The sequence below is a fragment of the Anarrhichthys ocellatus genome, unplaced genomic scaffold (assembly GCF_004355925.1).
Source record: "Anarrhichthys ocellatus isolate YVR2014 unplaced genomic scaffold, GSC_Weel_1.0 scaffold15, whole genome shotgun sequence".
Taxonomy (NCBI): domain Eukaryota; kingdom Metazoa; phylum Chordata; class Actinopteri; order Perciformes; family Anarhichadidae; genus Anarrhichthys; species Anarrhichthys ocellatus.
Genome location: NW_022280045.1, coordinates 2,948,094 through 2,961,134, shown reverse-complemented (window position 1 = coordinate 2,961,134; position 13,041 = coordinate 2,948,094). Strand labels below are relative to the sequence as shown.

The following is a 13,041-nucleotide window of genomic DNA, read 5'->3' as shown; positions in this document are numbered from 1 at the left end:
CCCCCCCCCCCCCCCCCCCTCTGTTGCCACTGTGTGCTGTATGTTGTCAGTAAATAAAGGAACCGAGCAGTTTTGACTTTCCAAAATTCAGAAAGCGCAGACCGTACAAGGGCAGAATAATTCTATTATGTGTGTGGAAGCTAAAGCTTAACAAAATAAACCGTGGACGGTATTTAAAATCCTCATGGATCTGGAACTTGGCAACCTTCAATGCAGACTGAATCTGAAGTGGTATTTGAGGCCACTGATTTCATCATTGATATTTCAACCCCTCACTCATATTAGCCATTGACCCACTGATTGGAACACTTGCATAACAAGTTAATTGAGATCTGTACTGGACAGACTGGAGCTAATGTGTGAGCAGCAGATACTGAGTGGGGCCATCTGTTACGGTAGGGGGGGCTGGTGGTATTGAATGGAGGCTTTCTGATCAGCTGACAGAACATGGGAGGGTCCCCCTGCTGTCATCCGCAGTGGACCGGCCTCAGCAGTCTTAAAGGTCAGGCCCCTAAAATTAACAGACAACTGAATGTACAAGTGACAGAGCTGCAGGACACCCAGCTCAAAACCACAGCCTCTACGTCTTCATTTGTAGTTTTTAATCTGAGGAAATGCTGAGACTGATCCCTGATCCTGGATGTATTGTGTGAAGACAGATGTGCCTGTGCTTACTTTCCTCTGTCGGGAGAGGGAGGGCATTGGAAAGGGGGGGGGAGACGTGCAGCCTGAGCCAATCGCTGATGCATCCTTTGTAGACTGGTCGTCCTTTTACAGGCTGCTGGCATGCGGTGCTATATTAAAGAGACGCCTCCCACAGCTGCACCTGACAGTTCACAGCACTGACTCGGCTGAGAGGGGGGGGGGGGGGGAAGGCGCTCCGGTCCCAGTTGCTCTTTGCATCACTTGCGGGAGCGACATTTCTCAACTGAAGCTTCTTTTCATGAAGCGTATGAGCTGAAACAGAGTACACTGCTCCCTGCTGGCACGGGGCTCCGTGGATTTTTTTCTTGCTGTGGTTGTCATTTTCTGATCCAAGTAAAAGTGTAATGCTGTACTTAATGCCAACATTAGTTTATTCTCCTGCAGAAGAATCCTGAGGACAATTTTATACGTTCTTCATCTGTCGATTTGAAGGTGACCAGTCTCCTCCGTTTTTCATAGGAAGGACCGTCTCTATCTTCTAAAGACAAAAACTGCTTCAAAAGACAAATCGTCCTCTGGATCTGTGGACGTCAGTTGGACGCACTTTTCAATTATAATTTCTGTACAACTTGCTTCATCTAGCAAATGGAGTGACTCTCCCTTGGGACAGTTTCGAGCCAAATCTCTGCACCCCATATGGCGATGCGGATGGTCATGGTCAAATTTAGTCTTGAACCCACAACCCACCGCGCTTCATGAAGAGGTTTGGCAGCCTGAGGAGGAGCAAGAAACGGAAGGAGCAAGACGGGCTAGGAGGGCGGCATCAGTCCGAGTCGTCATGTCTGTCTGGTAACGTGCTGTGCTCTGTAGTCGGGTACCTATGGATCCAGATATTTATATAAAGCTCATCACTATGGCCTTAGGTTCTCCATATAGTTTCGGTGCTGATTACGTGGTCTCTGGTTTCACAAACGCATGCAGGACGTCCGCACAAAGTGGCAGGACACCAAAGTGGTGAAGCTACGACCTGAGGCTAGAGGTTTGCTAAACGCTGCACACACTGCGTGATTCTGTATGCATTGTGCCTGATTAATAGTTCTCCTTATAATGTTAACGTTAAAGCAGTGACAGAAATAAGTGAAATGTGTTTTGTGGTCATCATGGTAAAGTCATTTATAGCCACTCCTATCTGATACAGTATCAGTTTATTATTTCTGTCTCATATCCTAAGGGTGTCTCTTCAGAATAGCTGCTCCATTTAAAAAAAAAAAAAAAAAAACTTTATTTAAATCGACAGAAAGCATTTCAGCTGATGTAGGGATAGTCAGAAGGTGCCAAGTTGAGTTTTCGGGGCTTTTTCCAATGTGTTAGGACTCTTTCCCTGTTTGCAATATTCCCTCAGGTTCTCATGAGAAAAGCAGGCCAACAGTGACAGAATATGGAGGCCAAACAAAAAGCACAGAGCTCCATGCAGACTTAAGGCATCTATTGTAAAGTGTTAGCTCATAATGCTCGATGTGTGAAGCACTGGGGGATGCTGTGAGGCGTTCAAGTGGCCCTTTCGTCACGGACGTTACAGCTCCTGATTTACAGCCGGGCTGACGTCGGCGGAGTGGATGAAAGGAGCCCGTTATAATGATGTACGACCAAGTGTAGCTGCTGCGTAAGATGTAGAGTTGAGCCGGCGCTTCTACACCGTGGAACCGTGTCGCTGCTGACATCTCCATGAGAAATTTCAGTAGTCTTTGTGCTTCTCAGCGACATTTTGTACGTCAGTTCGAATTGTGACTGCTCATTTTAAATGTTTGGATGATGCAGTTTGCACACCTATGTGGTAGTGAGCCGGCCATTATCGAGGGGCTGAATATGCCACGTACTTTGTAGCAGAGAATCTGTATCATGGTGTACTTTAGCAAATTAGTTTTAAACCCTTATTGCTAATTGGGGTTACTGACTTTCCTATCGCCTATTGCTTCACAATCCACACACCAGTTCTAAACCAGTGCGCCATCACAAACATAGCCATTCACAGTGGTGATTCATTGTGTTACACGGCTGGCCGGAGAGGGCTGTAGCACCGCGTCCAATCGGGGCCTGTAGCAGCCCTCGCTGACGCTCTGACGTCTACCAATGAGGATCACGTTGCTCCCGGAGTCACCGTAGAACCACTTGACTGAAAACACTCTGTTGACTCCCCGGGGGGGGAGGATCTGCTTTTATGGGTGTTATGTTAACACGGCTTGCAGTAAATTGCAATATAACCGGTCGTGAGTAGCAGCTGCTAATCTGCCGCCCTCCGAGCAGCCTCTGCACCCCCCAATCACTGCATCTCATGCAAAACCCCCAGAATATTCAGTTCGCTATCACATTACACAAAAATCTACACAATTGAGAAGCTGGAGAAAGGAAATGTTTGCCATTTTGCTTGAAGAATGACAGACAGTTAAAGGAGCTATATACTGTATGAGATTTTGAACATAAATATAGCAGCAAACAACTATGAAGTGAAGCTTAGAGCATGCGAGTCCTTCCCTTTGCAACTGTTGGCCCTCGCCGTGTTTATGAAGAGACCAAGAGAGTGACCTCTCGCACAGCGTTGTAAAAGTGAGATGGCAGAGTGCAGTTCAAAGCGTTCAGCTGAAGGCGACGTTTCAGATTTTCCTCCACCGAAGAATATACGATTTTCAAAAGAAATGCACTGTAATCAAAGCCATCCCAAACATTCAATTTTAACCATCAAATTGGATGCTACCTGAAGCATATTTCAATGAAAGGCTCTGCACACACACACACAGGTGTTTTCACTTCTGGCTTCACCTGTGCTCGGGTCTAATCAGGCGAAAACGAGTTGACCACCTCGACTGTGGCTGTGTAAGGCCTCTAGAATGTAAAAGCGAGCTGGCAGAGTGCAGTTTAAAGCGTTCAGCTGAAGGCGACGTTGCAGATTTTCCTCCACAGAAGAATACATGGTTTTAGCCAGCTAGCATTAGCAGGACAGCTAACAAGCTAATAATTACGTTACATGGATTTAGCCGACGTGCCCAGTAGTTTGGTGTTAGATGGTTGGATACATATGGTGCTCTAGCCCTTGTGTTGTCCTGGGGTCATTTTTGACCCCAGGATAGCACAAAATGTTCTAAATAAATGAGACATCATATTTTTGGTTTAATATTGAATGACTTTTCCTAATTTAATGGGGACAACTGGGTAAACACAAACTCAACATGTTGATATGTAAAGTTTTATGTAAAGCCATTAAAACACCCAAAAAATATCTCTTTCCAATTTTAGGTCAATCGGTGAGATTTTATGGTGATCTGCATATTTCTCCATAGTTCCATAACAGGGATTCTGGATGTATACGGGTTTGGGTGTCGGGGGGGTTGTTTTATTTAAAGGGCTATTTAGGTAGTCAACAAAAAACTAAGTACCTGACACATAAACTTGGGTAGCAATTTTAATTACAATAATGCTCTGCAGGTTCAAATTGCTGGGGTCAAAAATGACCCCAGGATAACAGGTGTTAGTAAATTTGAAGGTAACAGGAGGGTTAAATGTTGCAGAAATGAATGTTGACATGTTTTATATGTCAGGTAATGACTTGGAATAAAGTTGACTAAGGAGTTGAAACACAGAGGTGGGTGATAATTTATACTGTATGCTTTATAAACAGTCAAACCTGACGGGGTCATTTTTGACCCCAGAGGACAACAGGTGTGATTATGTGCTGCCATTAGAAAAATTCAAATGATTCAAGAACAGCATCCTCACTAAACTTTGATGTGTACCTCTCTGTGATCAGTCAAATAGTAAAAAATAATATAAAGTCAAAATAATTCATTGTTTCATTGTATTTTCACTCAAAAACAGGGTATACTTTTATGTAAACAAGGTCTATTGGCCCTAAATTCCAAAATGAAGGGAACGATTTGTGGTAATGTGTTGGACTGAAGTAAGACTAAAGGTGTAAAACAGAATTGATTGACAATTTATACTGTATGCTTTAAAAACAGTCAAACCAGGTGGGGTCATTTTTGACCCCAGAGGACAACAGGTGTATGGCAGTCGGGAGGACAACACAAGGGCTAGTGCAACATGTGTATATGTAGAGCCTTTAATCAATTAACAAAGTAGCTACAGATTCATTTTGTCTGAGTTGACTTATTGATTTGGCCAATCGTTTCATCTCTGATTCAAATAGTTGCACAATGAAATGAACATCTGACTCATTAATATTACTGATTTTCAAGGTATGGAGAGATTAACCTTGCAAGTCAATGCTGCTTTTGTCTTCCTGTGTAGACAGAGCTTTGCAAAAGTGCATCTAATCAGTGTTTGGTATGTTCTTCTATGGTGTTATATAATATATATATACTGCATAAGTGTTTTTTTGTATGTTTGTAAAGTTAGATGGACTGGACGACTTACAGCAATGGCTTTCCTGTGTCCTGTGTGGTGTCTAGCTGGCCTCTATTACCCAGGCCGAGGAGAGGGCTCCCAGCCCCGCTGTTATCTCCTCCTGTGGAATGTGCCACAACAGCGCGGCTAAAATAAGAAGGCAACACTGCGGAAGCAGGTCAAGCCGAAGAGGGCTGGCGCTCGCCAACTAAATGTCAAGAGATAGTGCGGAGTGTGCTTGGACGGACCAAAGAAATGTGTTCACTCGACACACAGGGCTCCATTTATGAAAAGTATCTCCTAACTTTGTATAATTCTCTGTTGGAAGATTATATTTTGAAGGCAAGAAAGAGTCGCAAGAAACGATCTAAAAACAGTGCGTCATCGGTCACAATATGGACACTTCTGTCCTGGTTCATTTAGAAGTACACACAACTTTTTAACCTTTGAGTTAAATACTTCATTTCTCAGTCGTATGTTTGAATTACTTTAATAACAATCTCAGTTTGTTTCATTGATTCTTGTATTTGCATGCCGTCGGTTGAGTCCGCTTCACTGGCACACCGGTGTTGGATATGTAAGCGTGACAAAAAGTCAACTGGAAGTCTTGTGGTAGAGGTCTTGTAATGTGAACCATTTGGTGCTCGTCACTCATTGTCCGACATTTAGAAATATGTCGGCGCGGTGCCGTGAGTGTCGCATGTCATCCTGCGTAAAGGCCGCGATGCCTGAAGTGAAGGAGCATGTGAGGGCTGTCAAGTGACTGACAACCTGCAAGCCGACACCGTGGCAGGTCGAGCAGCGTGACGGGTATCTGACTGCTAGACTGCAGTTGAATGCGGCTGCTTATGTTGTAATCGGCTTAGTTATTGTGGAGGGACGCCAGGAACAGGAAGAAGGCGTCCTGCATGTTTCATTGTGATTCTTTTTCCAATACTGATACATTATTGATCACTTTCTAGAGCATTCATTGGGATGAGATGAGCTTTGGAGTGCCATCAAGGGATTTTTCGTTAATACAGAGTGATGCAGATGTCAATTCACAGCAGTATTACTGAGGAATATGCCATAAGGATAATTGTAGCCTTAAGTTAGCGGTTGAATATAATCAATTACTTCATTAATGCATTTTAATAAACTATTAAAAAAGGATAATTACATTAATATTGAGATATAATGTAAAACTAGATATAAGGGCAACCTCATAGATTTATTCCAATATTTTAGTGTTTTTAATTAATGTTTTGATGATGAATTATGTTATTGTGTCTTTTTGTTGTATTTCATTTTGTTATTTATTATTTCTCTTGAGGCTCTTTACCATTCTCATTTGAACGTAAAGACATGCAGCCTATTTGTCACACTAAATGTTTAATGAGGTCCAACCCAGAGGGACGAGTTCTCAGTTCTCATCCCACACAGGATCCAAGCCGCCTCTCACACAGCTAAAGAGAGCGTTTGCTAGTGCAGATGAATACAAACATTTAAACAAAAAAAAGAAGCAAGAGACAATACAAGTGAATGGATTAACAGGAATGAAAGGCTGTGCACACCCACACAGGTGTTTTCACTTCTGGCTAATTAGTCCTCTGCTCAGGTCTAATCAGGCCACATAAGTGAAAACACCTGTGTGGGTTGACGAGGCTTTTTAGGGACCTCTAGAATGTCAATGCCTTTTTTGAAATGAGCTTGTGATTCATAAAGGTGTGTAGATGTGTTGATATAATATGATATAATATATAATTAGTAACTGACACATCTACATGATGCATAATGTGTTCTTCATAAACTTCCTAAGATGTACAATTTATGCGTGGACAAAACGACAAACTCAGTAAATTGGGAAGGTAACCATGTTTGTTGAAGGCGCTTATTAAAGCAAACACGTGTTGCTACTTGTTATCTAAGTTGATATAATTTGGTAGCTGTCTTTCTAATGGTGGTTCATCCACGTCTGTCATCGACTGGGCTGAGACTTTATCTCTGGGATTTGTACCCAGGACTCTCTCGGTCCCTGATGATCAGATATGCATTCCTTGTCCGTTATAGCATGTGACAGCCTTGATGGTATCTGCAGCAGTCACGATTGTTGCACCTCAGCCTTGCCAACAAGGCCTATCGGCGACGTCAATCCGCGTGGCGTTTCAGTGTCAATGAAAACAAGTTTGGACCGACATTGAGAGGAACAAGTGATAAGTTTTGGTATCTATTGATCTATCTGCAGCCTCTGGACTCTCCACACCACCCACCACCCCAACCCAGGCTTGCAGCCAACCTGTGTTCACCCAGGAGGCCCAGCCGAGCGGGCCCAGCCCTGAACGCCTAGAGGCGAGCACCCGATCCCGCTCGATCTCCACGCCTCCAGGCACAGGACAGCGCCTCGGCCTTCCCTTTGCTAAACCCCCGATTGCTTCCTCGAGCCCTGTGCCATCCTACTCTACCTCGCAACAAGTGAGTCACACCGCAAGAACGTCTCATTTGCCATTTTAAAGAAAAAAATAACCTGGTTATTTGTTTGCCTCAGGTCAGTTCGGTCACTGCTTGTGAACGCCAATCAATAAATCATTGTGGCTTTGACTCGGTCAACTAGATTTAGTAGTGATTTGTTTTGCAATGTTGGAACGTAAATGTGTATTTGGTGTGTAGAGTTGTTTATGGAGCAGAGAGTTCACATCACAGGTACAAAATTAGTTTGAAGGTCACCGTCTGGCTTTAGAAGAGGGTGGCTTGAGTTAACAAGTACTAACTGAACTGTCCTGGGGCTTTGGAGTAGCATACCCATGTAAATTCCTAAAATAGCTGAAATATGAAGTGCTTTTACTCAAAAACAAGCCTGAATGTGTGACTAAATTTGCAGGTAAAATGCTGTTTTCTTTGCACTACTTCAGTATCACTTATACAAAGTCATATTTTATGAAAGTACCGACGAAAACAACACTGATCACAAGATGTGAAACTCCATGAGTCATGCGCTGCGTTACTCGGTGTCATAAGGGTTTACTTGGAGTGGTGAACGGAAAGCATGGATGATTCCAATCTCTTTAATTCGAGCTCTGACACTGGAGCATGCTGTGTGTCAGCAGGCCTGTGTTTGCACTATTTGCTCGGACGATATAAATATTAACTGTGCATTGAAGCAATATCTCAAACGGCATTAGATGGCGGACTAAGCGGGCGCACAATCGGCTGAGGGGTGGCTCAGTGTTTTGTCACAAGGATTTTATTTAGGATTCGCCACAGTCTGAGTCGGGACGTGATGCCAGATTTCCCACAGCTAGTTTGCCCATTTAATGAATAATTATCCGAAGGTCTGTCTCCACCTGTCAGCTGTGAGTGATTGTGCATTCTAGGTAGAGAGGGGCAAATCAATATTTCATCACCAATGTTGTATACTGTCTGTATTAACACTCAAGGACTCATGATTGTGGTTGGGGAGCGATGAGCCGGTGCCTGTCATCCTCTCTGTGACTTAGCCCTCCCCTCTCCGTCATTCATAAGGGGGAGGCTGACCAAATAATCGTCCTTTTGCTAAATCCAAGCACAAAAGCAATTCATTTAATGGATGTGTGCATGTCTGCTTCCCTGGCGTTCGCTGTAAGAACAAAGCAGACCAAGTGCACGCTGTGATGCAGCAGGGCACAGATTTATGAAAGTGCAGGAGTGTGTTTTTGGCGAGAGAAGCGCTGTGTCACCATTGCAGGGGCGACACAGGGGACTGTCTCGCATCCCAGAGCAGGTATGCAGGCTGTCTCCCACTGCTGCAGTGGCCTGTTGTGAATATGCTTGCAAATTGGGGACCAGGGGAAATCAGGCGGATTACAACTCGTACACTTTTCATAGGCCATGCAAATCTCTCAGCATGACACAGCACATTTTAATGCTTGCCTATGTTGCGCGCAAGATGCAAATAACACACTTTGCATGCCATTTTCTCCAGAGTTTTTTTTTTTTTTTTTTTTTTTTTTTTTTTTTTTGCGGAACTCTGCTACGTTGCTCGTTTTGTCAGAAGACATTAGCTCTGAAGATGTGACGAGGCATCCCCAGCTTCTTGCTGCTAAGCAACGTAAGGGATTTCCTAATATGGTGAAGCACCCAGGTTGCCCTGCATAGAGGGGTGTGTCCACAGCGCGTGGAGCTTCCTGCTTATTTTTTCTCCTCCACGCTGTCTGGGAAAGACTTTTCCTCCGGCGGGTGTTTGGTAGATTGCAACTAACAAAGAATTCAACTGACTGATTACAGTGGGATTAATTCTCGCGCGCCTGTGTGAACGCGGCTGTTTGGTCAGCGCGTAGACGTTGGCCCCCCCCCTACTGCAGCAAATAGATCAGGACTGTTCCACTCTGAGTTTTAAGGGGTGTGTGTAGTTTAATAATAATGATGATAACGTGCCATTAAAGTTGCAGCTCTACAGCACAATGTTTATGTCACGTAAACTGTCTATATTTAGCGGACTTGGAGGAGCTTTATGTAATCGGTGAAACGCCGGTGGCGCACGACAGTTTTTTTTTTTTTGTTTTTTTTGCGCGCGCGTGTGTGTGCGTGTGGTGGTTTTGGTGTTTCTGCGCACTCTGTGTGATCAGTCTGCTGGGGCCGCTGGGGGAAACACAGCAAAGTTTTGCCGTGTGTTGTGAGGACTCGCTGCGATCTTCACTGCACACTTCTGCCCCTTTCCTCTCACAGGTCTACGGTTTATTCGAAGGCATGCTGGAGAAACTTGAACTAGACGATGATGGTAAGTGTCCCACTGCGACGACCCGGTGCTCTCCTTTTACTACCTTTTTAACGCAGCGATGGAAGTAAAGGTGAGTCCGTCACATCAGGATGTCTCGGGTATTCCAGCTGTTTCTTAGAGAAAGGATAGTCTGATATCCGAGCCGTATGCATGCAGACCCAGCGAGTCAGCTGCTGTGAATTGTGTCACAAATTGGAGGGATTTCCTCTACAGGCGACTGACTTTACTACGTTGTTGTCATAACGCATCTGTTTATCTAAATAAATGTATATTTTTTTTGATGAGATCTTGATAGATGGGCACATACCTGTGGAGTACTGGAGAGACTGCTTGCTTTTAAAATAGATATGCAATAGGGCTCTGCATTTTATCAAGGTGAATAAAAGGTATTGCAGCACGTGAGGTTGAAACTAACGTTTAAAAAAATGGTTTTAGAATGTTTTTAATTGAGTAATCATTCAATCTGTAAAATATCTGAGAAAAGTAACAAACATGTCAGAGATATGACTTCAAAATGTTTATTTGTCAGATAATGTTTTTTTTTTTTTTTTAATGATTCAATATTTAGATTTCTCAGTGAACTAATAGAGAACTGTGTTTCGACACCATGTGTAATCTCAAACCGCATCATCAGTGAAGGACCGAAGTTCCCAAGTAGCGCAGTGTTTTTCCACTGTTTCTGGTCTTGTTGGTGCTTAAAGCGGATCTAAATTGTCAGTAAGAGGGAGCAGTAAAGTGGCTTTAAGTGGTCCAGACCCGTAATGGTTGTTTATGCTCCGAGTGCGCTTTGTTCTCAGGCTCTCATTATATATTCCCTGTGAGATTTATCCTTCCTCTAAAAGTATTTTCCTGCTTTTTGTCCTTCCAGCTGCTGAACCTGAGAGTGATATTTACATGCGCTTCATGAAATCCCACAAGTGCTATGACATCGTCCCCACGAGCTCCAAGCTGGTTGTGTTCGACACGGCACTCCAAGTCAGTACTGCCACAAAATGAAGTTCACTTTGCCTGCAGACAAACCTTTGATGACCGGAAAAAAAAGACGTTGGGCTAAAGTTAATGTTCAGTAAAAATGTGCTGGACTATTTGCCTCGGAGCGGTTTCTATGAGATGGTTGATGCAATTGTCATAAAGCGGTTAAACAGTAATCCTGTGGAGGCCTGGCCTCTTTGATGTGTAGATCTTCAACCACTAAATCCACCGAAGCTCGGACTTGAGAGTCCGTAACTAAAAGAAAAGTGAAAATGCTAAAACCAACACAAAGCCATCATGAGTTTAGAACGTACTTCACAAAACACATCACAAGTCTCTCTTCTATATGAGAATGTGACGGAAACAAAAATAAATGTCATCAGATGATGATGAAGTCGGAAAGCAAAGATTATTTTTGATGAGACATTCATTTGTCAACATTAAAAATATCAAGATGTCAAGAACCTGGTGAAGAATTCATAGAAAGTTCATAGAGTATAAAACACAAAGTGGTAAATCTTCAAATTGAAGAAGCTTGGACCGGTGAATATTTGCCCTTTTTGATTTTAACAACTGAATTGATCGATTATCAGAATTGCTGCTGCTAAGTTTTCCGTCCATCGACTAATCAATCGATGAAGTCATCACATATTGTTGTGAAGTATTGTGTGTGTGTGTGTATAAGGTAATTGGGTTTTTCTTTTCAACTTTTGCTTGACAGGTGAAGAAAGCGTTCTTTGCCTTGGTAGCCAACGGTGTGCGAGCTGCTCCACTATGGGACACAGAGAAGCAAAGCTTTGTGGGTAAGAACCCCCAAAACCCGTCACAAAATGAACTTGGCATTTGTTTTGCTGCTCAGATCTAAGTTAGGCATGTTTAACATTGAGTTTGAATTTTAAAGTCATTAAATCATAAATAAGGCATCCAAAGGCTTTACATGTTGCAAAGCTTTCAGTTAAATACCATCTCCAAAGAAAAGACGGAGCAACTGTGTGAAATTTGCAAGAAAAAATATGTTTAGATGCCTTTTATTCTTCTTACTTACTCTGTTGCTTTGACCCCAGCACCTTTTTAAGACTAAATATTTTTAGTCCACAGTTAAGTTGTAGAAAAAAGGCTAAATTGCTCCTTTTTTATTTTGTGATTTGTCTTGCTGTGCTGGTGCTCCATTGGACAGGCTGTGTATCAATGCTGCTGGTCATGTCATGTGGAGTGCGATGCTTTATATTGAGCAGAAGTCATTAGAGCTGCCATAAACCATTAAATACAGCAGCGACTCCTCTGTATTGATAAGTGCTCTAAGAAGTTGGAAATAATATTTACCCCCACACAAAAACCCAAATCACACCTGGCTAACAGAAACCACTTTCTATTAGTAATAGAATGATAAAAGCCAAACCAGCGCTTGGTCGGCTTTGTTGTGCTGTATTTTTATCCTGTGGAGAGTTTATTGCAAGTCAGCCTGTGATGAATAATAAATGCCAGGTCAGTGTGAGGATAGGGGGGGAGGGGGGGGATGTGTTGTTTGGACCCCGCCCTTGTAAGTGCTCTCTTCTACCCAATCGCACAATGCCTGCAGGCACGGTGCCGTATGTTGTTTACAGATCCAGTGTGTTTTCATTGCAGGAATGCTGACAATCACAGATTTCATCATCATACTACACCGATACTATAAGTCGCCAATGGTAAGTCTACTTGACATAATGTTTGCACGGAGGTTCCTCTTGTTTTTATTATACCAACATCTAATTCTTGTCTTTCAGGTGCAAATATATGAATTGGAGGAACATAAGCTCGAGACGTGGAGAGGTTAGCATCACGATCGTACCGCCATGTTTCTGTAAACATGCATAATGTAAGATTTTTTTTATTTGTGTTTTTACAAGCAGAATAGAAAATACTTTAAATATTTAATCTCTTGCTACAGAGGTTTACCTTCAAGCGACATTCAAACCTCTGGTCAACATATCGCCTGACGCAAGGTACGTAGTCTCACTGTGAATTATGAATCTCTCTCTTATTGCATATTTTTGTGTCCATGTGGGCCAATTAAATTTTTGAACTGTGCGATTTGTAACTGCTCATTGTGTTTGTTTGTACCGCAGCCTATTCGATGCAGTGTACACACTCATCAAAAACAAAATTCACCGCCTGCCTGTCATCGACCCCGTCACGGGGAATGCACTTTATATTCTCACACACAAGAGGATCCTCAAGTTCCTCCAGCTTTTTGTGAGTCCAACACAACCCCCCCCCCCCCCCCCCCCCCCCCCCCCCCCCCCCCCCCCCCCCCC

At 43.2% G+C, this 13,041-nt stretch overlaps 1 protein-coding gene across 3 annotated transcripts in view; it reads left to right on the top strand.

Annotated features, from left to right (window-relative positions):
- LOC116387520 (5'-AMP-activated protein kinase subunit gamma-1-like) overlaps positions 1–13,041 on the top strand; it is a 22,253-nt gene that overhangs the window by 5,504 nt on the left and 3,708 nt on the right. For 2 of the 3 annotated variants that reach the window (XM_031854708.1, XM_031854707.1), the window contains 8 exons: positions 7,268–7,494; positions 9,724–9,775; positions 10,644–10,750; positions 11,469–11,550; positions 12,374–12,432; positions 12,511–12,556; positions 12,675–12,729; positions 12,853–12,979. In XM_031854708.1, coding sequence (XP_031710568.1) covers positions 7,268–7,494; positions 9,724–9,775; positions 10,644–10,750; positions 11,469–11,550; positions 12,374–12,432; positions 12,511–12,556; positions 12,675–12,729; positions 12,853–12,979 — 755 coding nt within the window. Of the gene's footprint in view, positions 1–6; positions 1,495–7,267; positions 7,495–9,723; positions 9,776–10,643; positions 10,751–11,468; positions 11,551–12,373; positions 12,433–12,510; positions 12,557–12,674; positions 12,730–12,852; positions 12,980–13,041 lie in introns of those variants that run through there. The other variant, XM_031854709.1, reaches the window with a different exon arrangement.